Raw genomic sequence first — 26,655 nt, 5'->3', positions numbered from 1 at the left:
AGAATCCGTCCTAAATGTAATAAGGATTTAAAGGGGTTGTCCAGGAGTTAAAGAATCCGTCCTAAATGTAATAAAATGGAAAGTAACGTAATAAATCTGCAGTCGCCCTTTGTTTACTCGGTGGCAGATATAACGTGCCGTCTACACATGTGATCTCATGTGTCTGCATGTGTCACATGATCGCAGCTTCCAGTCCCCTAAGGGGACCTACACATAAATGAAATTGTGCAGAAAAAAAAAAATTAAAAACATGAAAAAAACACAATTCAAATTTCTCCCCAATGAAAATAAAATAATTTAAAAACCCCACATATTTGGTATCGCCGCGTTCAGAATCGCCCGATCTATGAAAATATGAAATAAATTAATCCGATCGGTAAACGGTGTAATGAGAAAAATAATCGAAATGTCAAAATTATGTTGTTTTTTTTGGCCGCCTCAACTTTGCAATAAAATGCAAAAACGGTTGATCAAGATCGCGTATCTACCCTCGAATGGTATCCTTTAAAAACGTCAGCTCAGGGCGCAAAAAATAAGCCCTCACCCAGCCCCAGATCCCAAAAAATAACATTACAGGTCTCAGGAAATGATGACAAAAAGTTAATTTAATGTATTTTTTTTTACAAATTTTTTAATTTATTTCCACCACTTAAATAAAAACCTAGACATGTTTGGTATCTGCACACTCGTGCCGACCTGGGGAATCATATTGCCTGATCAGTTTTACCATATAGTGAACATGATAGATAAAAAAAAAAGCAAAAAACATTGTGTAATTCCACTTTTTTTTTGCAATTTCAATGCACTTGTTGTTTTTCCAGGACAATATATGGTAAAATGAATGGTGTCTTTCAAAAGTACAATTTATCCTGCAAAAAAACCAAGCCGTCACATGGCTATATGGAAAATTTTAAAAGGTTATGTCTACAGGAAGAAGGGGGATGGAAAATGGCGCCGGGGGTGAAGGAATTAGATGGACGTCGTCCCTTTAATTCTGCCTTGTGACTGTCCTTTATTCTACGTCTCCAGGTTTCTTCCTGCGGTGCCTGTTTTCCGGCATGGCCATCGGCAAGGAGTTCTCTCCAGACGTGTTCTTCCTTGACCTGGTGGTGGTCCCTCCTGCTCGGTAGGTCACATGGAGGGGAGGTGTCGGCTCCATCCGCCGGCCCTCCGGTGGTCGGAACGTTCTGCTTCTCCTCTGAGTGTTCCGTTCTCTTCTTGGCGCAGTTTCCGCCCTGTCAATCGCTTGGCGGATCAGATGTACACCAACGGGCAGACGGTTAATCTGCAGGCTGTCCTAAAGGATGTCACCCTCATACAGAAGTTACTGGCAGTGATGGCGGAGGAGCAGAAGATCGCCCAGCAGGGCACCAGGACCGAGGTAGGGAGTGATGAGCCTTCCCCTATATACATAACATTAACTTTATTTTTGGGAGTTTAGCAACTTTTTCTGTTTTCCTGTAAACTTTTTTGGCATCTCAAGACTGATAACTATACTAGATAAAGGACAGACACCTAGCCGACGACACTCTGGGGCGATTTTTCGGGGATAACATAACATTATCTTTTAAATAAAGTGTTTTACTTAATATATAATCTGAAAAATTGACAAAGTGTGAAAATGTCCGATTAAATGTAATGGTAATAATCTGTGCCAACACTAGATGGCGCCAAAACCTTTCGCTCAACAAGTCTTGTCATATTTCATGTGAACAGCAGATGGCGCCTTCAGGCTGGATTTTTTTTTTTGCGTCATGATTGGTTCTCTGTTGTACAGGAGGGTTTTGTTACTTTGTGGAAGGAGAGGTGTAATACGCTCATCATCATGTGCTCCAGTCCAGCTACGTCCAGAAAATAACACCAGCTGTGTGTATATATATATTTTATACAAAGTTCTGAAATTATAAAAAAAAACAATTATTATATAGTTCTTGGAAGTAAATAAAATGAAAATTAAAATTAACAGGTCATGTAGATTAGTATAATCAGGTATTTTTTTTTTACATCTAATAAGTCATGTTAACATTTATTAGTATGATAAGTATTTTTTTTCGGAGACCCTGTCATTTCACGAATCACCAGCAGAGGGAGCCTTTGAGTTACTGATCCATTTACTGCGCGTTGTAAAGCATGGCGGGGATATTGTGGAGGAATCATGGCTCTGTGCAGTTGGTGGTTACATGGAGGGTCAGTGACAGTGCCATATGTCCTGCAGAGCGCCGTCTTCATGCACACGGAGTGAGGCGCCGCCTTCCTCTTCCATTGTTGCAGAACTAATCAGATTTTCCATCCTGCACTCATGGGAGTAGTATTAGGGGGGATCCAGAAGGCGAAATATTTACCTAAGGGATATTTTTCTCAGGACGACCCCGAGCCGGCAGAAACCATCGATCGATCGTTCTTGCCCTTGTTGCTCGGCCAAAGCCTCACAGATAAACTCTACAACTCCTGGACCCGGCTGCAGAGTCACGTGAACATCGTGTTTGACAGCGAGATGGACAGACTGATGACGGACAAGTATCCCGGCATTCGTCAGGTACGTGGGGACCGCCCTGCTGATCCTCCACCAGCAGAATAGTGAGCGCAGCTCTGGGCTATAATACAGGATGTAACTCAGGATCAGTAATGTAACGTATGTACACAGTGACTGCACCAGCAGAATAGTGAGCGCAGCTCTGGGCTATAATACAGGATGTAACTCAGGATCAGTAATGTAACGTATGTACATAGTGACTGCACCAGCAGAATAGTGAGTGCAGCTCTGGAGTATAATACAGGATGTAACTCCGGATCAGTAATGTAATGTATGTACACAGTGACTGCACCAGCAGAATAGTGAGTGCAGCTCTGGGGTATAATACAGGATGTAACTCAGGATCAGTAATGTAATGTATGTACACAGTGACTGCACCAGCAGACTAGTGAGTGCAGCTCTGGGGTATAATACAGGAGGTAACTCGGGATCAGTAATGTAATGTATGTACACAGTGACTGCACCAGCAGAATAGTGAGTGCAGCTCTGGGGTATAATACAGGATGTAACTCAGGATCAGTAATGTAATGTATGTACACAGTGACTGCACCAGCAGAATAGTGAGTGCAGCTCTGGGGTATAATACAGGACGTAACTCAGGATCAGTAATGTAATGTATGTACACAGTGACTGCACCAGCAGAATAGTGAGTGCAGCTCTGGAGTATAATACAGGAGATAACTCAGGATCAGTAATGTAATGTATGTACACAGTGACTGCACAAGCAGAATAGTGAGTGCAGCTCTGGGGTATAATATAGGATGTAACTCAGGATCAGTAATGTAATGTATGTACACAGTGACTGCACCAGCATAATAGTGAGTGCAGCTCTGGAGTATAATACAGGATGTAAATCAGGATCAGTAATGTAATGTATGTACACAGTGACTGCACCAGCATAATAGTGAGTGCAGCTCTGGAGTATAATACAGGATGTAACTCAGGATCAGTAATGTATGTACACAGTGACTGCACCAGCAGAATAGTGAGTGCAGCTCTGGGGTATAATACAGGATGTAACTCAGGATCAGTAATGTAATGTATGTACACAGTGACTGCACCAGCAGAATAGTGAGTGCAGCGCTGGAGTATAATACAGGATGTAACTCAGGATCAGTACTGTAATGTATGTACACAGTGACTGCACCAGCAGAATAGTGAGTGCAGCTCTGGGGTATAATACAGGATGTAACTCAGGATCAGTAATGTATGTACACAGTGACTGCACCAGCAGAATAGTGAGTGCAGCTCTGGAGTATAATACAGGATGTAACTCAGGATCAGTACTGTAATGTATGTACACAGTGACTGCACCAGCAGAATAGTGAGTGCAGCTCTGGAGTATAATACAGGAGATAACTCAGGATCAGTAATGTAATGTATGTACACAGTGACTGCACAAGCAGAATAGTGAGTGCAGCTCTGGGGTATAATATAGGATGTAACTCAGGATCAGTAATGTATGTACACAGTGACTGCACCAGCAGAATAGGGAGTGCAGCTCTGGAGTATAATACAGGATGTAACTCAGTATCCGTAATGTAATGTATGTACACAGTGACTGCACCAGCAGAATAGTGAGTGCAGCTCTGGGGTATAATACAGGATGTAACTCAGGATCAGTAATGTAATGTATGTACACAGTGACTGCACCAGCAGAATAGTGAGTGCAGCTCTGGGGTATAATACAGGATGTAACTCAGGATCAGTAATGTAATGTATGTACACAGTGACTGCACCAGCAGAATAGGGAGTGCAGCGCTGGAGTATAATACAGGATGTAACTTAGGATCAGTAATGTAATGTATGTACACAGTGACTGCACCAGCAGAATAGGGAGTGCAGCTCTGGAGTATAATACAGGATGTAACTCAGTATCAGTAATGTAATGTATGTACACAGTGACTGCACCAGCAGAATAGGGAGTGCAGCGCTGGAGTATAATACAGGATGTAACTTAGGATCAGTAATGTAATGTACACAGTGACTGCACCAGCAGAATAGTGAGTGCAGCTCTGGGGTATAATACAGGATGTAACTCAGGATCAGTAATGTAATGTATGTACACAGTGACTGCACCAGCAGAATAGTGAGTGCAGCTCTGGGGTATAATACAGGATGTAACTCAGGATCAGTAATGTATGTACACAGTGACTGCACCAGCAGAATAGTGAGTGCAGCTCTGGAGTATAATACAGGATGTAACTCAGGATCAGTACTGTAATGTATGTACACAGTGACTGCACCAGCAGAATAGGGAGTGCAGCTCTGGAGTATAATACAGGATGTAACTCAGGATCAGTAATGTAATGTATGTACACAGTGACTGCACCAGCAGAATAGGGAGTGCAGCTCTGGAGTATAATACAGGATGTAACTCAGTATCAGTAATGTAATGTATGTACACAGTGACTGCACCAGCAGAATAGGGAGTGCAGCGCTGGAGTATAATACAGGATGTAACTTAGGATCAGTAATGTAATGTATGTACACAGTGACTGCACCAGCAGAATAGTGAGTGCAGCTCTGGGGTATAATACAGGATGTAACTCAGGATCAGTAATGTATGTACACAGTGACTGCACCAGCAGAATAGTGAGTGCAGCTCTGGAGTATAATACAGGATGTAACTCAGGATCAGTACTGTAATGTATGTACACAGTGACTGCACCAGCAGAATAGTGAGTGCAGCTCTGGAGTATAATACAGGAGATAACTCAGGATCAGTAATGTATGTACACAGTGACTGCACAAGCAGAATAGTGAGTGCAGCTCTGGGGTATAATATAGGATGTAACTCAGGATCAGTAATGTATGTACACAGTGACTGCACCAGCAGAATAGGGAGTGCAGCTCTGGAGTATAATACAGGATGTAACTCAGTATCAGTAATGTAATGTATGTACACAGTGACTGCACCAGCAGAATAGTGAGTGCAGCTCTGGAGTATAATACAGGATGTAACTCAGGATCAGTAATGTAATGTATGTACACAGTGATTGCACCAGCAGAATAGTGAGTGCAGCTCTGGGGTATAATACAGGATGTAACTCAGGATCAGTAATGTAATGTATGTACACAGTGACTGCACCAGCATAATAGTGAGTGCAGCTCTGGAGTATAATACAGGATGTAACTTAGGATCAGTAATGTAATGTATGTACACAGTGACTGCACCAGCAGAATAGTGAGTGCAGCTCTGGGGTATAATACAGGATGTAACTCAGGATCAGTAATGTATGTACACAGTGACTGCACCAGCAGAATAGTGAGTGCAGCTCTGGAGTATAATACAGGATGTAACTCAGGATCAGTACTGTAATGTATGTACACAGTGACTGCACCAGCAGAATAGTGAGTGCAGCTCTGGAGTATAATACAGGAGATAACTCAGGATCAGTAATGTATGTACACAGTGACTGCACAAGCAGAATAGTGAGTGCAGCTCTGGGGTATAATATAGGATGTAACTCAGGATCAGTAATGTATGTACACAGTGACTGCACCAGCAGAATAGGGAGTGCAGCTCTGGAGTATAATACAGGATGTAACTCAGTATCAGTAATGTAATGTATGTACACAGTGACTGCACCAGCAGAATAGTGAGTGCAGCTCTGGAGTATAATACAGGATGTAACTCAGGATCAGTAATGTAATGTATGTACACAGTGATTGCACCAGCAGAATAGTGAGTGCAGCTCTGGGGTATAATACAGGATGTAACTCAGGATCAGTAATGTAATGTATGTACACAGTGACTGCACCAGCATAATAGTGAGTGCAGCTCTGGAGTATAATACAGGATGTAACTTAGGATCAGTAATGTAATGTATGTACACAGTGACTGCACCAGCAGAATAGTGAGTGCAGCTCTGGGGTATAATACAGGATGTAAATCAGGATCAGTAATGTTAAGTATGTACACAGTGACTGCACCAGCAGAATAGTGAGTGCAGCTCTGGGGTATAATACAGGATGTAACTCAGGATCAGTAATGTAATGTATGTACACAGTGACTGCACCAGCAGAATAGTGAGTGCAGCGCTGGAGTATAATACAGGATGTAACTCAGGATCAGTAATGTAATGTATGTACACAGTGACTGCACCAGCAGAATAGTGAGTGCAGCTCTGGGGTATAATACAGGATGTAACTCAGGATCAGTAATGTAATGTATGTACACAGTGATTGCACCAGCAGAATAGTGAGTGCAGCTCTGGAGTATAATACAGGATGTAACTCAGGATCAGTAATGTAATGTATGTACACAGTGACTGCACCAGCAGAATAGTGAGTGCAGCTCTGGGGTATAATACAGGATGTAACTCGGGATCAGTAATGTAATGTATGTACACAGTGACTGAACCAGCAGAATAGTGAGTGCAGCTCTGGAGTATAATACAGGATGTAACTCAGGATCAGTAATGTAATGTATGTACACAGTGACTGCACCAGCAGAATAGTGAGTGCAGCTCTGGAGTATAATACAGGATGTAACTCAGGATCAGTAATGTAATGTATGTACACAGTGACTGCACCAGCAGAATAGTGAGTGCAGCTCTGGGGTATAATACAGGATGTAACTCAGGATCAGTAATGTAATGTATGTACACATTGATTGCACCAGCAGAATAGTGAGTGCAGCTCTGGAGTATAATACAGGATGTAACTCAGGATCAGTAATGTAATGTATGTACACAGTGATTGCACCAGCAGAATAGTGAGTGCAGCTCTGGAGTATAATACAGGATGTAACTTAGGATCAGTAATGTATGTACACAGTGACTGCACCAGCATAATAGTGAGTGCAGCTCTGGAGTATAATACAGGATGTAACTCAGGATCAGTAATGTAATGTATGTACACAGTGATTGCACCAGCAGAATAGTGAGTGCAGCTCTGGAGTATAATACAGGATGTAACTTAGGATCAGTAATGTATGTACACAGTGACTGCACCAGCATAATAGTGAGTGCAGCTCTGGAGTATAATACAGGATGTAACTTAGGATCAGTAATGTAATGTATGTACACAGTGACTGCACCAGCAGAATAGTGAGTGCAGCTCTGGGGTATAATACAGGACGTAACTCAGGATCAGTAATGTAATGTATGTACACAGTGACTGCACCAGCATAATAGTGAGTGCAGCTCTGGGGTATAATACAGGATGTAAATCAGGATCAGTAATGTAATGTATGTACACAGTGACTGCACCAGCAGAATAGTGAGTGCAGCTCTGGGGTATAATAAAGGATGTAACTCAGGATCAGTAATGTAATGTATGTACACATTGATTGCACCAGCAGAATAGTGAGTGCAGCTCTGGAGTATAATACAGGATGTAACTCAGGATCAGTAATGTAATGTATGTACACAGTGACTGCACCAGCAGAATAGTGAGTGCAGCTCTGGGGTATAATACAGGACGTAACTCAGGATCAGTAATGTAATGTATGTACACAGTGACTGCACCAGCATAATAGTGAGTGCAGCTCTGGAGTATAATACAGGATGTAACTTAGGATCAGTAATGTAATGTATGTACACAGTGACTGCACCAGCAGAATAGTGAGTGCAGCTCTGGGGTATAATACAGGACGTAACTCAGGATCAGTAATGTAATGTATGTACACAGTGACTGCACCAGCATAATAGTGAGTGCAGCTCTGGGGTATAATACAGGATGTAAATCAGGATCAGTAATGTAATGTATGTACACAGTGACTGCACCAGCAGAATAGTGAGTGCAGCTCTGGGGTATAATACAGGATGTAACTCAGGATCAGTAATGTAATGTATGTACACATTGATTGCACCAGCAGAATAGTGAGTGCAGCTCTGGAGTATAATACAGGATGTAACTCAGGATCAGTAATGTAATGTATGTACACAGTGACTGCACCAGCAGAATAGTGAGTGCAGCTCTGGGGTATAATACAGGACGTAACTCAGGATCAGTAATGTAATGTATGTACACAGTGACTGCACCAGCATAATAGTGAGTGCAGCTCTGGAGTATAATACAGGATGTAACTTAGGATCAGTAATGTATGTACACAGTGACTGCACCAGCAGAATAGTGAGTGCAGCTCTGGGGTATAATACAGGACGTAACTCAGGATCAGTAATGTAATGTATGTACACAGTGACTGCACCAGCATAATAGTGAGTGCAGCTCTGGGGTATAATACAGGATGTAAATCAGGATCAGTAATGTAATGTATGTACACAGTGACTGCACCAGCAGAATAGTGAGTGCAGCTCTGGGGTATAATAAAACACACTCTGTACTTGTATTCCAGCTACTAGAGAAGAAGGAAGGTCTCTTCAGGAAACACATGATGGGAAAGCGTGTGGACTATGCAGCTCGATCTGTGATTTGCCCGGACATGTACATCGGTACTAATGAGATTGGCATCCCTATGGTGTGTATGTGAATGTGCCGCAGGTGACCGCTTCCTTTTTATGTGGGCATCTGTAGTCTTTCTCCTTAGGGCCACACTTCTCTCCAGTCTGTGAGCCTCTCAGTAATGACCGCTCCTGGATATATGACACAGAGCTCCTGGTCCTCTGCGTGGGGTTCTTGGAGCAGATCTCGGCCTCCTGCAGCCACCTCCGGGGGGCGCTCTGCAGCCTCCTATATACACAATTCTCAGTGATCAGTATACAGCAGTGCAGTGTGTGCCGTATATAATGGATCCTCTTCTTTTAGGTGTTTGCCACCAAGTTGACGTACCCCCAGCCCGTCACCGCGTGGAACGTGCAGGAGCTGAGGCAGGCGGTTATAAATGGACCCTCCGTCCACCCCGGCGCCTCCATTGTGGTTGCTGAAGACGGATCTCGCACAATATTGAGCGCTGGTGATCTCTCGCAGCGGGAGGCTGTCGCCAAGCAGCTGCTCACTCCGTCCACCGGGTCACAAAAGCTGTCTGCAAAAATCGTAAGTTACCACCGAAATATCGTACTCGTCCAAACCCAGCCCCATTTTACAGTACGATTTGCGAGTTTCGTAGACAGGAGGTCTCCTGCTTCATCTCTCCTCACAGGCAGTGATACTTCCAAGCCTCTGTTACTAGTAAGTGATTTTTGGTCAGGTCTATAGTAGTGAAGAAGTTTGGGATGACTCCTGATGGTCTAAGTTAGTGAAGGAGTCTATAAGAAGATTCCTGGTGGTCTAGGGTGGTGAAGGACTGTGAGAAGATTCCTGGTGGTCTAGGGTGGTGAAGTAGTCTGAGTAGATTCCTGGCGGTCTATCTTTGTGAAAGAGTTTGAGATGATTCTTGGTGGTCTATGAAAGTGCAGGAGTTTATAGGAGGATCCCTGGTGGTCTAGGTGTGTAAGGATTTAGAGGGGTTTTCCAGACTTGTGTTATTGCTGACCTTCGGTTAGATCATCAATATCAGATCAGTAAAGGGTCTGACACCCCCACCAGCTCCGATGGTGGCTGTATGTAAACAGTGAATGGAGGCAGAATACCTCTGTGTGACGGCCTTTCTCGGGGACCGCCGCTCCTCTCCTATCCACTATGCGGCGCCCGTTACCTCCACACTGATTTCCAGGGCAGGAGAGCGACCACCACGGCGCTTTGATGAACGCTGTTTTCTTCTTTCTTGGTATCTCAGGTTTATCGTCACGTTAAAAACGGCGACGTCCTTCTCCTGAACCGGCAGCCCACGCTGCACAGACCGTCCATCCAAGCTCACAAGGCCCGGATCCTTCCCGGAGAGAAGGTGCTGCGGCTGCACTACGCCAACTGCAAGGCCTACAATGCCGACTTTGATGGAGACGAAATGAACGCTCATTTTCCCCAAAATGAACTGGGCCGGGCCGAGGCTTACACCATAGCGTGTACCGATGAGCAGTACTTGGTGCCCAAGGTGAGGGGTAATGGGCGAGCGGCAGGTGCCGCTAGGAGCACTGCCCTACAGGGCAGGTTATGGGGAGGCTGTCACCCCCGAAATGCATAACAAACGATCCGTACAGGGGACTTGGACCCTATAATAATCGTTCCAGCACTCTACATTTTTCTGGTGCAGTGCCGGAGAAAATTACTTTTGTAGTGGCCAAGTGTTTGGTGCACCCTCCTTTAGCATTTTGGAGACTGTTAGCTCATGTGCCCAGAATGGGCGCTGCCTGAACTCGGCCCATGTGTCTTCACATCCGCACTAAACCCTGCCTGAATGAGCCCCACGTGTCTTCACATCCGCACTAAACCCTGCCTGAATGAAGCCCACGTGTCTTCACATCTGCACTAAACCCTGCTTGAATGAGGCCCACGTGTCTTCACATCCGCACTAAACCCTGCCTGAACTCGGCCCACGTGTCTTCACATCCCTACTAAAACCTGCCTGAACTCGGCCCACGTGTCTTCACATCCGCACTAAACCCTGCCTGAATGAGGCCCACGTGTCTTCACATCCGCACTAAACCCTGCCTGAATGAGGCCCACATGTCTTCACATCCGCACTAAACCCTGCCTGAATGAGGCCCACGTGTCTTCACATCCGCACTAAACCCTGCCTGAATGAGGCCCACGTGTCTTCACATCCGCACTAAACCCTGCCTGAATGAGGCCCACGTGTCTTCACATCCGCACTAAACCCTGACTGAATGGGGCCCACGTGTCTTCACATCCACACTAAACCCTGCCTGAATGAGCCCGATTTGTTTTCACATCCGCAATAAACCCTGCCTGAATGAAGCCGACGTGTCTTCACATCCGCACTAAACCCTGCCTGAATGAGGCCCACGTGTCTTCACATCCGCACTAAACCCTGCCTGAATGAGGCCCACGTGTCTTCACATCCCTACTAAACCCTGCCTGAATGAGGCCCACGTGTCTTCACATCCACACTAAACCCTGCCTGAACTCGGCCCACGTATCTTCACATCCGCACTAAACCCTGCCTGAATGAGGCCCACGTGTCTTCACATCCGCACTAAACCCTGCCTGAATGAGGCCCACGTGTCTTCACATCCGCACTAAACCCTGCCTGAATGAGGCCCACGTGTCTTCACATCCGCAGTAAACCCTGCCTGAACTCGGCCCACATGTCTTCACATCCACACTAAACCCTGCCTGAATGAGGCCCACGTGTCTTCACATCCGTACTAAACCCTGCCTTAATGAGGCCCACGTGTCTTCACATCCGCACTAGACCCTGCCTGAGTGAGGCTGCACAATATTGGCAGATACTGTCCCCCTCCCACAGACTCCTTTATGAAGCTCACGGTGTGCATGCCGACACTGAAGCTGTGCGGTCAGGCATTGTTTGTGTGCACATGCAGGATGATTGTAGACAGCACTGAGAATCTATCACTGTCAATCCGAAGGAGAGTAAGTCCCCGAGATGCTAATTGAGGGGGTTGTAATGGCGCTCTGAACTCTTGACCACACCAAGGGTGTACCGAAATTTCTTGGGCAATGTAGAACTAACAGGTTGAGTGCTAGGATGACTTTTATAGGGGGCAAAGTTCCTGATATCGCTGTATAGGTCGTTTTAATAAGCATTTTGGGGGTGACCGAATCCATGTGGAGCTGAACGAGAAAACAAATCTATTACTGCGCCGGCAGTGCCGCATCTACCGTCTCTGTGCAGAAATATGTTCTTACCGTGTGTGTATGTTTCCATCAGGACGGCACACCCCTAGCCGGCCTCATCCAGGATTATATGGTGTCCGGAGCCAGCATGACCATCCGCGGCTGCTGCTTTACCAGAGATCAGTACATGGAGCTGGTATATCGAGGTCTGACCGATAAGAAGGGCCGGGTAAAAACTCTTCCACCTGCAATCATGAAACCGTGCCGACTATGGACCGGAAAACAGGTAGAACGAGGTTTAATTTTCATTTACAGTGATATCGAAGTCATTAAATGGGTTATCTAGGGATATATTTATATATATTTTACAGGCAGGTAGTTACTGCCTACCGGTGTGTTGTGTCCGACGCCGATCTCTGCCGATACAAAGTGGTCACAGACCGCTCCTGCCTGCGATTCTGACGTCGTATCGACAGAGCAGTGGCTTCTCTTCCTCTCTGCTCTGTTGACGGGAGCGGCTCTGTTGACGTGGAGCAGCTGAATCGCTGAAAGGAGCAGACAAGAACAGGGGGGTAGTTTCCTCCGTTAACGACTACCTACCTGTTAGTTTTTGGCTCATGGTAAAAATGAAATGATATAGTCCTGGACAACCCCTTTAACATTTATCAGATGTAGGTGATGTATAAGGCAAATTAGGATATAGATGGTAAACCTCAAGATAGCTCATCGGCAGAGCTGCCTGGTGGCCGATTATTCCCCAAAAACTCAACTATAAGTGAGTTGGAGAATCCTTTCAATTCTCCAAAAACGCCTGTGACCGCCCTTTGCCTTCTTCTAGTTACACTTGTACAGAGTCAGGGTTTGTGTAGGATTATAGTAAGGTGTACAACTACCCAATTATACCATAATGATCATCATTCTCCTCTATATAGATTAAGTTATTAACTAAAACAGGAACAGTTGTGTAGGAAGCTTAAAACTGGGTGAATAACAGCCAAACTCTGCTACGAAGGTGAGGTTGTAGAAGAAAGTGTCATGTTATAGGTCATAAACCATGCACGGCAACAAGACACAAGGTAGTTCTACTGCATCACCAAGGTGTCTCCCAGGCAAAGATTTCAAAGCATCCTGGGGTTTCATATGTGCTTTTATGATGAAGCCCCAAAAATGGGGAACGATGAAGACGTTCAACGCAGTGGTAGGACAAGGAGACTTAATAGACACATCCTGATTACTGCTGTTTGAAATTGGAAGATGTCCAGCAGTGCCATCAGCTCAGAAGTGGCACAAAGAAGTGAGACCCAGATACATCCATCTACTGTTTGGAGAAGTCTGGTCAGTAGTCGTTTTGGTCCGAATTAAAGGTGTCCTCAATGCTGAGAAATACAGGCAGTTACTAAGAGTCCCAAATCTGCAGCAGAATGATGTCCCCAAAAATCCAGCCAATACGATTAAGAACAAGGAATCCTGGAAGTGATGATCCGGCCCCCGCAGAGCCCTGATCTCATATCATCCTGTCTGTCTGGGATTATATGAAGGATTTACACAAGTGACATCCACAGAAGATCTATGGGTAGTTCTCCAAGATGTTTGGAACAACCTCCATTTTTAATTGACAAAAATAAACCATTAACACTTTTTTTAAAGCTTTTTACTTTGCGGCATTTTTTCCTACACTTGCCTAAAACTTTTGCACGATACTGTATGTAAATATTAATATTTTCTACTTGTTCTCGGTCACAGGTGGTCTCTACGTTACTAATCAACGTAATTCCAGACCACCACATACCTCTCAACCTGACGGGAAAAGCAAAGATAGGTGGGAAAGCGTGGGTGAAGGAAACGTCCCGGCCCATCCCTGGGTTTTCCTCGGATTCTATGTGCGAGTCGCAGGTGGGTAATTATCGATTTCTGGTACTTTTTCTTTTTAAAACGACCCAATTAATTGATTCTTCATTAACGAGAATTGAAGAAGCGGAGAATGTGTCCAGTAGTGACTTTATATCAGGGTGGGACTGGTGACTGATTCCTGTTCATCTCTGATCTACCAGGTCATCATAAGAGACGGAGAGCTGCTCTGCGGGGTCCTGGATAAAGCCCATTATGGCAGCTCCTCGTTCGGCCTCGTCCACTGCTGCTACGAGCTCTACGGTGGCGAGACCAGCGGGAAATTGCTTACATGTCTTGCCCGACTCTTCACGGCGTACCTGCAGCTCTACCGGGGGTTCACTATGGGTGAGTTTTCGATTAACTTTTCTTTTCTTTCTTTCCAAAATTTTCCTTCACCTGCATACATGGTAACTGTGCCGTCTTACAGGGGTGGAGGATATTCTGGTTCGACCGTATGCGGATACGGCCAGGCAGAAGATTGTGGAAAAGTCCTCACTCTGTGGAGGAAAGGTACGCCATTAGGACATCTTTGATGAGGTCTCTTCCACATTTGGTGGTGAGGACGCCGCCATGATTCGCAGATATTGTGCACCTGTCGTATTGTCATCCGGAATCGGGATAAGCATTGGTGACGTGGCAAGGATTTGCTGTCGGTGTCCGATCAGCGGGCAATAAAACGGATATTGTCTCTCTTTTTATTAGCTATCAATGTCTCCCATTGCATCAAGAGTGCAGGAAAATTGTACGTCATTCTCGTTAAGCAGAAAACAGAAATATCACTGCATCACTAAGAAATTTTGGAAACCTGTGGCTCATTTAACTTTAGCTACATTGGTTGTCCAGAAACGGGCACACCTAAGAAATAAATGAGACCCCACTGAAACCAAGGATTTATTGACATGTCTGTGACTCCATACAGTGCCAGCCATTCTGCACAGGAAACTTATATATGTATATACCTATCCAGATGACTTCAGAGGAGCGATCCCAGGCTCCAAATGGATTCCGAGGAGCGATACCCTCCCGTGCTCCAGACGGCTTCCGAGAAGCGATACTCTCCCATGCTCCAGACGGCTTCCGAGAAGCGATACTCTCCCGTGCTCCGGGCGACTTTGGACGAGCGGCATACCCTCCCTCACACCGGGCAACTTTGCACGAGCGACATACCCCACCCTCACTCCGGGCAACTTTGGACGAGCGACGTACCCTCCCGCGCTCCAGGTGACTTTGGACGAGCGACGTACCCTCCCTCCCTCTGGGAGACTTTGGACAAGCGACGTACCCTCCCGCGCTCCGGGCGACTTTAGATGAGAGATGTACCCTCCCGCGCCCGGGCGAGCGAGATGCCCTCCCGTGCTCCACTCTCTGTTGAAGTCACACGCTGTACAAAGTGACTGAGCATTTTGTAGATCTATTGGGAACACACAGCCATCGTGTCGCTGCTGATTTCCATCAATACGTTATCAGAAGTCCCTTTTATTCAGTCCTATGCAAAATCTTTGTTTCCGTCATTGATCCCCAGGATCTGAGTCTCCTGGAAAAAAAAAAAGGCGCTGTTCTTGGTAGACGAGTAGTAGGATTGTGTGGCTGACCAGGGTCCGTTTTCTCACTTTTAGGCTGTTCGGGCAGCTTTTAACCTCCCTGACTTGGCGTCAGATGAAGAGGCCAAGGGGAGATGGGAGGACGCTCACCTAAGTAAAGACCAGAGGGACTTCAACATGGTGGACTTGAAGTTTAAGGAGGAAGTTAATCAGCTGAGCAATGAGATAAATCAGGTGAGGACTGAAGACAGTGTACGGTGTCTTCACCGGTAATGGTGCACGGGTGGCCGCACTTGGGTCTAATGTCTTCTGCCTTGACCCCATTCCAGGTCTGCATGCCGCTCGGTCTCCACCGACATTTTCCAGAAAACAATTTGCAGATGATGGTCCAGTCTGGAGCTAAAGGGTCTACTGTGAACACCATGCAGGTAACGGTCATCACTTGGTTCATCTCTTCTGTTCTCGTTATGGTACGTATTGTTATAGGCTGTATGAAGATAAGTATGTGCCCCCTCCACACTGCACCTCCAGGGGACCCCCTTAGCGATATAGACACAGCTTTGTGACTACTGGGCCAAGGCTCTCGCGTTTGATAAGTGGTCCTGTATCCGGCAGCCGTGCTGACGATCTGATAATGGTGTATTTCTTATTTCACAGATCTCCTGCCTTCTTGGACAGATTGAATTAGAAGGTCGGCGGCCACCACTGATGCCTTCTGGAAAATCTCTGCCCTGTTTCCAAGCGTACGACTTTGCCCCACGGTCTGGTGGCTTTGTGACCGGCCGTTTTCTGACTGGCATCAAACCTCCGGTATCTGCCTCCTTGTACCTATACATGTGCCGCGTGTTCAGCTTTTAGTGATCTGTGACCTAATGCAATCTCCAGCTCACACGTGCACCATCGAAAGGGCTTCATCATGGTAACTGGTTACCTTCAAGTCATCTGAACAAGGGATCTGAAAGGGTTTCACCAACTTAAAAAAAAACTTCTTTAACCCTTTCGAGACGTTTAAAAAAACCAACATAAGTTCACTTCCCGTTTTCCTCATAAAAAATAAAGATAATAAATAACATTATGCTAAAAATAAAGCTGATGAAAAAAATAGCAAAATACACTAAAAATAAAGCTAATACAAAACAGCAAAATACAGTAAAAATAAAGATAATACAAAATGGCAAAATACAGTAATAATAAAGCTCATAAAAATAGCAAAATACAGTAAAAATAAAGATAAAAAATAGCAAAATACAGTAAAAATAAAGCTAATAAAAATAGCTAAATACAGTAAAAAGATAAAAAATAGCAAAATACAATAAAAATAAAGCTAATACAAAATAGCAAAATACAGTAAAAGTAAAGCTATTAAAAATAATACAGTAAAAATAAAACTATTAAAAATACAGTAAAAATAATGCTAATAAAAATAGCAAAATACACTAAATATAAAGCTAAGAAAAATAACAAAATACAGTAAAAATGATGGTAATAAAAATAGCAAAATACAGTGAAAATAAAGATAAGAATAACAAAAAACACTAAACATGAAGGTAATAAAAGCAAAATACAGTAAAAATAAAGATAATAAAACATAACAAAATACACGTGGTTTTGCAAACTTCTGGGGTTTTTTTTTGTCACCACTATAATAATAATAAAAAAGACTGGACATGTTTGGTATTGCCGTTATTGTAATGATGAGCAGAATTATATTTCGAGGTCAATTCTACCACAAAATGTAAACTGTAAAAACAATGCCCAAAAAACTGTCAATTACATTTTATTTTATTTTTTTTACAATTTTTCCCCACTTGGAATTTTTTCCTGTTTTCCAGTACACTATGTGTAACATGAATGGTGTCATTCAAAAGAACAACTTGTGCAGGCTGTGTGGACAGAAAAATAAAAGTTATGGCTTTTGAAAGGCGAGGAGAAAAAAAAAAAAAGTGGGGGGGGGGGGGGGGGGGAAACAGCGACTTGTCTCCTGGCAGTGCTGGACTGGACTCGATCCTGTAAAGCCACAGCTAGGTCCATAAGGGTTAGCAATGGACAACCTTGTATTATTAATTTATATCTTTTTTTTAATTTACTTTTATTATTCATCCATTTTTTTTTATTTTATTAACTTTTATTTACCAATCTTGGCTTGTATTGCTAATAATCCATTAGGCCTTCCTGTTGTTAATGGGGCAAGAGACCACAACCGCTCAATATACGATCGATACGTTCTTCTGTTTTGTAGCTGAAGTGTCGGCCCCACAACCGCTTCCACCAGTGGCCCCAATAAACCCCAGTGGATGGCATACATTTTTTTTAGGAGCCTCTGGAGTTCTCACATTATAATTATATATTTCCTGTTGAGATAAAGGACACTCGTTAGTGATGACGAGCGCTGATTTTATTTTTAAAAAGGGGATCCCAAAATCCTTTGTGTGAAAGTGGTGGTGGTCGGTAGAGGAACCGTCAGTTCCATAGATGTGAACGGAGCAATGATCATGCAAGTACAGGGATCACGTTACCCCTTGTGGAGAGTTACCGTGTAAGGAGACCTATAGGCCATGCACACACTCCACACAGGAGACTTTGGAAACCCCTTCTCCCCCATTCTTATACTTGTGGAGGGGTTTTGTTGTCTCTGAAAATCTCATGCGATCTCTTTACATGGGTTGTTCTGGTAAATACATTTATTTATCAGTGATGAATACATCTTTGCTTTAGGTCTGACTACTGGGACCCCCATAATCTCAATAAAGACCCCTGTGTGAGGCCGTGGTCGGTAGCGGTACAGCCAGCACAGGGATCTAAGGGGTAGCGTTTCTCCTTGTGGAGAGTGACAGTGTAAGGAGACTTATAGGCTATGCACACACTCCACACAGGAAACCCCTTCTCCCCATTCTCATACTTGTGGGGCGTCTGACATTTATCACTTCTGTCTGGGTGATAAATACATTTAATGGGAGAATCCCTTTTAATCCCGCCCCGACATAGGATGTTATCTCATGGTGCAAGTGTATAGAGCCCCCTCTCCGCCGCCATCTTGGCCCTCTAAAGACATCACGCAACTCCAATGACGTAAAATAAAAAAAAAGTTGACTATTTTTTTTTCTGTTTTTACAATCTTCATTTCTTTTTTAAGTTACTAAAATAATAATAATAATAATAAAACCTCTACAAGTCCGATATGTGTGGGATCGTCCTGATCTGGAGAATCCTGTTACCACACATACAGTAAAGTCAAAACCTAAAGAACAAGGTTGGAGTGGCGTGTATTCTCCCCATCCCCCCTAGATTCTGTCTAATGTACTTTATAGAGTAAAAACAAACACACACAAAAAAAAGATTGTTTTTAATAATTTCTTTTTTGTTGGGTGGCCCTTAGGAGTTCTACTTTCACTGTATGGCTGGGAGAGAAGGTCTGGTGGACACTGCCGTGAAGACGAGTCGTTCCGGTTATCTTCAAAGGTTACTGCTATTTTTTAAATTATATATATATATATATATATATATATATATATATATATATATATATATATATATATATATATATATATATATATATATATATATATATATATATATATATATAGTGTGTGTGTGTGTATGCATATATGTGTAAATAATATATGTATTATGAATTCATTGATTCTCCCTTTCTTCCAGGTGCGTCATTAAGCATCTTGAGGGGCTGGTGGTCCAGTATGACCTGACGGTGCGGGACAGCGATGGCAGCGTGGTGCAGTTCCTGTACGGTGAGGACGGACTGGACGTTCCCAAGACGCAGTTTTTGCAGCCGAAGCAGTTTCCGTTCATTGCAGAGAACTATGAGGTTTGTCCTGATGTGGATTATAACATCTGTAATTATTGCATTTTATTTTCTTTTTTTATGCGTTCTTCTGGGAGGATGTAGCAGTGTGGGAATCGGAACAGTGATGATTTCTCTCCCCGGTATACAGTGGCTTGCAAAAGTGTTCACCCCCTTGGCTTTTTACCTATTTTTTGTTACATTACAACCTGTTTTTAAATACTTTTGTAATCAGATTATTGTGTGATGCATCAGCGCTAAATAGTCTCAAGTTGGTGAAGTGAGAAATATAGGCATAAAGTAGATATATGGCATCAAATAACAAAAAATTGGCATGTGCAGATGTATTCACCCATTTTGCCCCTAACAATTTCTGGTGCAAGCAGTTACCTTCATAAGTCATATGCTTAGTGACAGGACGTCCGCCTGTGTGCAATCTAAGTGTCCCATGTCTGTCAGTATACACATCTTTTCTGAAAGGACACTGAGGCTGCAACACCATTAACAAGAGGCACCACTAACCAAAACCATTAACAAGAGGCACCACTAACCAAAACCATTAACAAGAGGCACCACTAACCAAAACCATTAACAAGTCACCACCAACCAAACACCATGAGGAAAGAGGACGAGATTTCCAGACACCATGAAGACCGAGGAGGAGATCTCCAGATTCCACGAAGGCCGAGGAGGAGATCTCCAGATTCCACGAAGGCCGAGGAGGAGATCTCCAGATTCCACGAAGGCCGAGGAGGAGATCTCGAGACTCCACAAAGGCTGAGGAGGAGATCTCGAGACTCCACAAAGGCCGAGGAGGAGATCTCGAGACTCCACAAAGGCCGAGGAGGAGATCTCGAGACTCCACAAAGGCCGAGGAGGAGATCTCGAGACTCCACAAAGGCTGAGGAGGAGATCTCGAGACTCCACAAAGGCCGAGGAGGAGATCTCGAGACTCCACAAAGGCCGAGGAGGAGATCTCGAGACTCCACAAAGGCCGAGGAGGAGATCTTGAGACTCCACAAAGGCCGAGGAGGAGATCTCGAGACTCCACAAAGGCCGAGGAGGAGATCTCGAGACTCCACAAAGGCCGAGGAGGAGATCTCCAAACTCCACAAATGCCGAGGAGGAGATCTCCAGACTCCACGAAGGCCGATGCGGAGATCTCCAAACAAGTAAGGGATGATCCCTCCCCAAGAGAGGGCTGCCCTTCAAACCTTTGAGCCCGGGCATGGAGGGCATCAATCATAGTCAGCGGGCGGCTTGGCCTGGCTGGGCATATAGCAGGACGCACCGTAAACAACTCCATCGATGTCCTGTAATTTATCCTTCTTACCGGAGGATTTAGAGCTCCTGACTGGCGTAAACTGACGAGAGAGAGACCACTGTGTGTCCGTACCTGGAGGGGATCAGAGTCCAGCATGACCAGGCAGGACAGGAAGCTGAAACAAGATGTGGCCCAGACAAGGACCTCAAGCCAAGATGGTCCTGCCACAGTGATCACAAACATGGAGCAGGGAGCACGCCTGGAGCAGTATGCCAGGACGCCCAAGACCAGAAGGAGGGTGCAGAATCCGGGACTAACTCCTTACTCTGCCGGTGGGTCACAGGAGGGGGGTAGAACCGGCACAAGATCAGAGCTGGGACGTGCTGCTGGGCGCCTCCTAACCCAACCCCAATACTCGCCTTGCTCACCCTCAGGATATTAGGAGGGAAGGATCCCCAGACACTATGAGGAAGGCTGCAGATCCAATGTTGTGTTTTAGTCTGTGCACTACTCTAGAGAGCCCATATATGTCTGTCAAAGACGAATGTGTCCTGCAACAGAGATCAATATTAGTGATTAGAGAATGTGCTGGGATAAGGTGTTCTCCCAGCATGCTCGTGTACTTAACCGTGTGTCTTCGGCAGACTCGAATAATACGTTTGAGTCCCCACGGCTGTTCGACAGCAGCAACACATGCAGGGATTGTCTAACAGAGAATGGACGGTGCGAAATACAGGGAAATTCTTCAGTAAAGCCTGTTTCGGTCTGACGGTGATTTTAGACTGGGACGGAGGTTCACCTTCCAACAAGACCATGACCCAAAGCACACTACTAAAGCAACACCCCAGTGGTTTAAGGGGAAACGTGTAAATGTTTTAGAGGGACCTAGTCACAGCCCGGATCTTAATCCTACTGAGAACCTGTGGTCAGACTTGAAGATTGCTGTTCACCAGAGGAAACCATCTAACTTGAAGGAGCTGGAGGAGCTTAGCCTTGAGGAATGCGCAAAAATCCCAGTGACAAGATGTGTAAAGCTCGTAAAGACTTAGGGTACTGTCACACAGTGCCATTTTGATCGCTACGACGGCACGATCCGTGACGTCGCAGCGTCGTATGATTATCGCTCCAGCGTCGTAGACTGCGGTCACACGTTGCAATCACAGCGCTGGAGCGATGCCGAAGTCCCCGGGTAACCAGGGTAAACATCGGGTTACTAAGTGCAGGGCCGCGCTTAGTAACCCGATGTTTACCGTGGTTACCAGCGTAAAAGTAAAAAAAACAAACAGTACATACTTACATTCCGGTGTCTGTCCCCCGGCGTCTCAGCTTCTCTGCACTGTGTAAGCACAGCGGCCGGAAAGCAGAGCGGTGACGTCACCGCTGTGCTCGCTTTCTGGCTGGCCGGCGCTCACAGTGCAGAGAAGCTGAGACGCCGGAGGACAGACACCGGAATGTGAGTATGTACTGTTTGTTTTTTTTACTTTTACGCTGGTAACCACGGTAAACATCGGGTTACTAAGAGCGGCCCTGCACTTAGTTACCCGATGTTTACCCTGGTTACAAGCGAACACATCGCTGGATTGCTGTCACACACAACGATCCAGCGATGTCAGCGGGTGATCAGCGACGAAAGAAAGTTCCAAACGATCTGCTACGACGTACGATTCTCAGCAGGATCCCTGATCGCTGCTGCGTGTCAGACACTGCGATATCGTAACGATATCGCTAGAACGTCACGAATCGTACCGTCGTAGCGATCAAAATTGCACTGTGTGACGGTACCCTTATCCAAAGCTGTAATTGCTGCAAAAGGAGGCTCTACAAAGTACTGACTTTAGGGAGGTGAATAGTTATGCACACTGAAGTTTTCAGTTATCTTGTCCTATTTGTTGTTTGCTTCATGATAAAAAGAAAAACAAAATGTTCACAGTTGTAGGCAAGTTCTCCATATGAACTAATGAAAACCCTCCAAAAAACTGTGAAATTGCAGAATGTGAGGTAGGAAGCGCGGGGAATACTTTTTATTGTACATAGAGGAAATATTATAATATATTTATTCTTGTACATAGGAGCAGTATTATAGTAGTTATATTCTTGTACATAGGGGCAGTATTATAGTAGTTATATTCTTGTACATAGGGGCAGTATTATAGTAGTTATATTCTTGTACATAGGGGCAGTATTATAGTAGATATATTCTTGTACATAGGGGCAGTATTATAGTAGTTATATTCTTGTACATAGGGGCAGTATTATAGTAGTTATATTCTTGTATATAGGAGCAGTATTATAGTAGTAATATTCTTGTACATAGGAGCAGTATTATAGTAGTTATATTCTTGTACATAGGAGCAGTATTATAGTAGTAATATTCTTGTACATAGGAGCAGTATTATAGTAGTTATATTCTTGTACATAGGGGCAGTATTATAGTAGATATATTCTTGTACATAGGGGCAGTATTATAGTAGATATATTCTTGTACACAGGAGCAGTATTATAGTAGTTATATTCTTGTATATAGGGGCAGTATTATAGTAGTTATATTCTTGTACATAGGGGCAGTATTATAGTAGTTATATTCTTGTATATAGGGGCAGTATTATAGTAGTTATATTCTTGTACATAGGGGCAGTATTATAGTAGTTATATTCTTGTACACGGGGCAGTATTATAGTAGTTATATTCTTGTACATAGGAGCAGTATTATAGTAGTTATATTCTTGTACATAGGGGCAGTATTATAGTAGTTATATTCTTGTACATAGGGGCAGTATTATAGTAGTTATATTCTTGTACATAGGGGCAGTATTATAGTAGTTATATTCTTGTACATAGGAGCAGTATTATAATAGTTATATTCTTGTACATAGGGGCAGTATCATAGTAGTTATATTATTGTACATAGGGGGCAGTATTATAGTAGTTATATTCTTGTATATAGGAGCAGTATTATAGTAGTTATATTCTTGTACATAGGGGCAGTATTATAGTTTTTATTTTCTTGACTTTTTTCATTTTTTGGGGGTTTTTCCCGTATCTTAATGAGAATCCCATACTTGTGTGCTCAGACCTGCACATTGTGAGCTTGCATACAATTTATGAAAGTCCATCCTGAGATAAGAGGAGACATCTGAGCTGAGGCCAGAAATTACCTTTCTGTTATCTGTCTGTTGCTATGGACGTCTGATTGAGAAAGCAGGATGTGCGGTATGTACGATGCCATATGGTCTCCAGTGAATCAGGTTGTGAGCTGACATGACAACATCATAACATAATCTTTACACCTGGAATTTATGATGTTTGTAACCAGAGCATGACGTTTTTGAGAACCGCAACCTTTGGAATCAGTGAATCAATGATCCGTTATGAGGGGCCGATGCTCATAAAGGGATGGCTCAGAGTAACTATAAATCGCCTGTACATACTTAGTGATAGGGAGCGCTGCGCCATACACCGGTGGTCACTCTTATTAGTTGACAGTAAGGTACTTTAGATGAAGAGCCAGATCCTTGATGCATTCACATATTGCTTTATTAATGGTAGCAGGTTTAGACGCAAATCGCCACAGTGCAAAATTAAAAGTAGTGGAATGATCGCTAACTGGAAACCATCAGCAAGTAGGCTAATGACTTTTAATTGAGTGCAATCAGTGAAATGAGTGCAGCTCTAAAGTATAATACAGGATGTAACTCAGGATCAGTAATGTAATGTATGTACACAGGGACTGCACCAGCAGAATAGTGAGTGCAGCTCTGGGGTATAATACAGGATGTAACTCAGGGTCAGTAATGTAATGTATGTACACAGTGACTGCACCAGCAGAATAGTGAGTGCAGCTCTGGAGTATAATACAGGATGTAACTCAGGATCAGTAATGTAATGTATGTACACAGTGACTGCACCAGCAGAATAGTGAGTGCAGCTCTGGAGTATAATACAGGATGTAACTCAGGATCAGTAATGTAATGTATGTACACAGTGACTGCACCAGCAGAATAGTGAGTGCAGCTCTGGGGTACCGTATAATACAGGAGGTAACTCAGGATCAGTAATGTAATGTATGTACACAGTGACTGCACCAGCAGAATAGTGAGTGCTGCTCTGGGGTATAATACAGGATGTAACTCAGGGTCAGTAATGTAATGTATGTACACAGTGACTGCACCAGCAGAATAGTGAGTGCAGCTCTGGAGAATAATACAGGATCTAACTCAGGATCAGTAATGTAATGTATGTACACAGTGACTGCACCAGCAGAATAGTGAGTGCAGCTCTGGGGAATAATACAGGATCTAACTCAGGATCAGTAATGTAATGTATGTACACAGTGACTGCACCAGCAGAATAGTGAGTGCAGCTCTGGGGTATAATACAGGATGTAACTCAGGATCAGTAATGTAATGTATGTACACAGTGACTGCACCAGCAGAATAGTGAGTGCAGCTCTGGAGTATAATACAGGAGGTAACTCAGGATCAGTAATGTAATGTATGTACACAGTGACTGCACCAGCAGAATAGTGAGTGCAGCTCTGGGGTATAATACAGGATGTAACTCAGGATCAGTAATGTAATGTATGTACACAGTGACTGCACCAGCAGAATAGGGAGTGCAGCTCTGGGGTATAATACAGGATGTAACTCAGGATCAGTAATGTAATGTATGTACACAGTGACTGCACCAGCAGAATAGTGAGTGCAGCTCTGGGGTATAATACAGGATGTAACTCAGGATCAGTAATTTAATGTATATACACAATGACTGCACCAGCAGAATAGTGAGTGCAGATCTGGAGTATAATACAGGATGTAACTCAGGATCAGTAATGTAATGTATGTACACAGTGACTGCACCAGCAGAATAGTGATTGCAGCTCTGGGGTATAATACAGGATGTAACTCAGGATCAGTAATGTAATGTATGTACACAGTGACTGCACCAGCAGAATAGTGATTGCAGCTCTGGGGTATAATACAGGATGTAACTCAGGATCAGTAATGTAATGTATGTACACAGTGACTGCACCAGCAGAATAGTGAGTGCAGCTCTGGGGTATAATACAGGATGTAATTTTTCATAATGTTTCCATAATGTGACCCCGGACCACCCCAAGTTCCCGTCCTGGTGGCTGGTTGGTATATTGCAGTGTTCTGATTCATTCTTTTTACCTCCCTGGTAATTTTCTTTACTCCAATGATTTATCTTCCTCTAATAGGTGATTAAAAAATCCAAACACTTGGATGAAGTCTTATGTAGAATGGATTCAGAACAAGCAAATCGTTACAGTGGTTTCATATATCAGTGGAGATTGAAGCGCCCCGCTCCTTCCCAGAGGTTGAATGCCTTCATATTGTACTCCCAAAAGAAGATGGCGGCTTTTAAAGAGCTCTGTCCTGGGGGGTGTGAAGAATACGGAAGAGAAGAGGCTGTTACTCAGGTGAGACCCCGATATGCTATGGGGAAGTGAATGGAGGCGTCAGTACCCCGGCATTATGACTTGGACTTGCCTAGAAATAATGATCATATTTTCCCAGCTGTTACAGAGTTGGTATGCCCTGGACCCAAAGGGGAGAAAGAAGTACATAAAGCGGTCTTCTCACCTGCCGGACCCCTGCCTCTCAGTCCTTCGTCCAGATCTGTATTTTGGATCCGTGTCTGAAAAATTTCTAGACCAAGTCAACGAGTACACTTGGGATCGGGACGTGCAGAGCTCCAGCCACGAAGAGTCCAAGGTGTCGTCTGAGAGGTAATTGCAAAGTTTGCAGCACCAAAAGCCGTCCTGGTCCGATGGTCCTTGACTTTGTGGATAAAAGCCCACGTGTGTCCCCACTAGTGCTGCCATCACAGCCTCCAGAATATCCCCCTTTCTAATTTCAGCCACTTCAATTACGTTTTTCTTTTCCATTGTGAACAAGTATTAGCTAGAGGAGCTACAAAGAGTTAGCCTTGGAGGACCTGCCATGTTCCTGCAACAATGGATGCTGTGTGATACGTAAAAGGGTTCTCCCACTTTCCGGATTTTTTTTTAAATATTTTGTTACTTAAATGCATTTATTACTCATTTTTGCTCCCATTCTTCATC

The 26,655-nt window shown here is 44.0% G+C and overlaps 1 protein-coding gene across 1 annotated transcript in view; it reads left to right on the top strand.

Moving 5' to 3' along the window:
• Window positions 1-26,655, top strand: part of POLR1A (RNA polymerase I subunit A) — an 83,339-nt gene that overhangs the window by 19,354 nt on the left and 37,330 nt on the right. Inside the window, exons 8-24 of the mRNA XM_077280229.1 lie at window positions 1,030-1,126; window positions 1,228-1,381; window positions 2,363-2,536; window positions 8,838-8,960; window positions 9,248-9,475; window positions 10,158-10,412; window positions 12,171-12,362; window positions 13,820-13,969; window positions 14,128-14,311; window positions 14,394-14,476; window positions 15,583-15,741; window positions 15,837-15,935; window positions 16,165-16,317; window positions 18,884-18,966; window positions 19,165-19,330; window positions 25,789-26,010; window positions 26,108-26,319. Coding sequence (XP_077136344.1) covers window positions 1,030-1,126; window positions 1,228-1,381; window positions 2,363-2,536; window positions 8,838-8,960; window positions 9,248-9,475; window positions 10,158-10,412; window positions 12,171-12,362; window positions 13,820-13,969; window positions 14,128-14,311; window positions 14,394-14,476; window positions 15,583-15,741; window positions 15,837-15,935; window positions 16,165-16,317; window positions 18,884-18,966; window positions 19,165-19,330; window positions 25,789-26,010; window positions 26,108-26,319 — 2,734 coding nt within the window. The remainder of the gene's footprint in view (window positions 1-1,029; window positions 1,127-1,227; window positions 1,382-2,362; window positions 2,537-8,837; window positions 8,961-9,247; window positions 9,476-10,157; window positions 10,413-12,170; window positions 12,363-13,819; window positions 13,970-14,127; window positions 14,312-14,393; window positions 14,477-15,582; window positions 15,742-15,836; window positions 15,936-16,164; window positions 16,318-18,883; window positions 18,967-19,164; window positions 19,331-25,788; window positions 26,011-26,107; window positions 26,320-26,655) is intronic.

The sequence above is a fragment of the Ranitomeya variabilis genome, chromosome 1 (genome assembly GCF_051348905.1).
Source record: "Ranitomeya variabilis isolate aRanVar5 chromosome 1, aRanVar5.hap1, whole genome shotgun sequence".
In the NCBI taxonomy this organism is placed as follows: domain Eukaryota; kingdom Metazoa; phylum Chordata; class Amphibia; order Anura; family Dendrobatidae; genus Ranitomeya; species Ranitomeya variabilis.
This window is presented reverse-complemented; position numbering and strand designations above follow the sequence as displayed.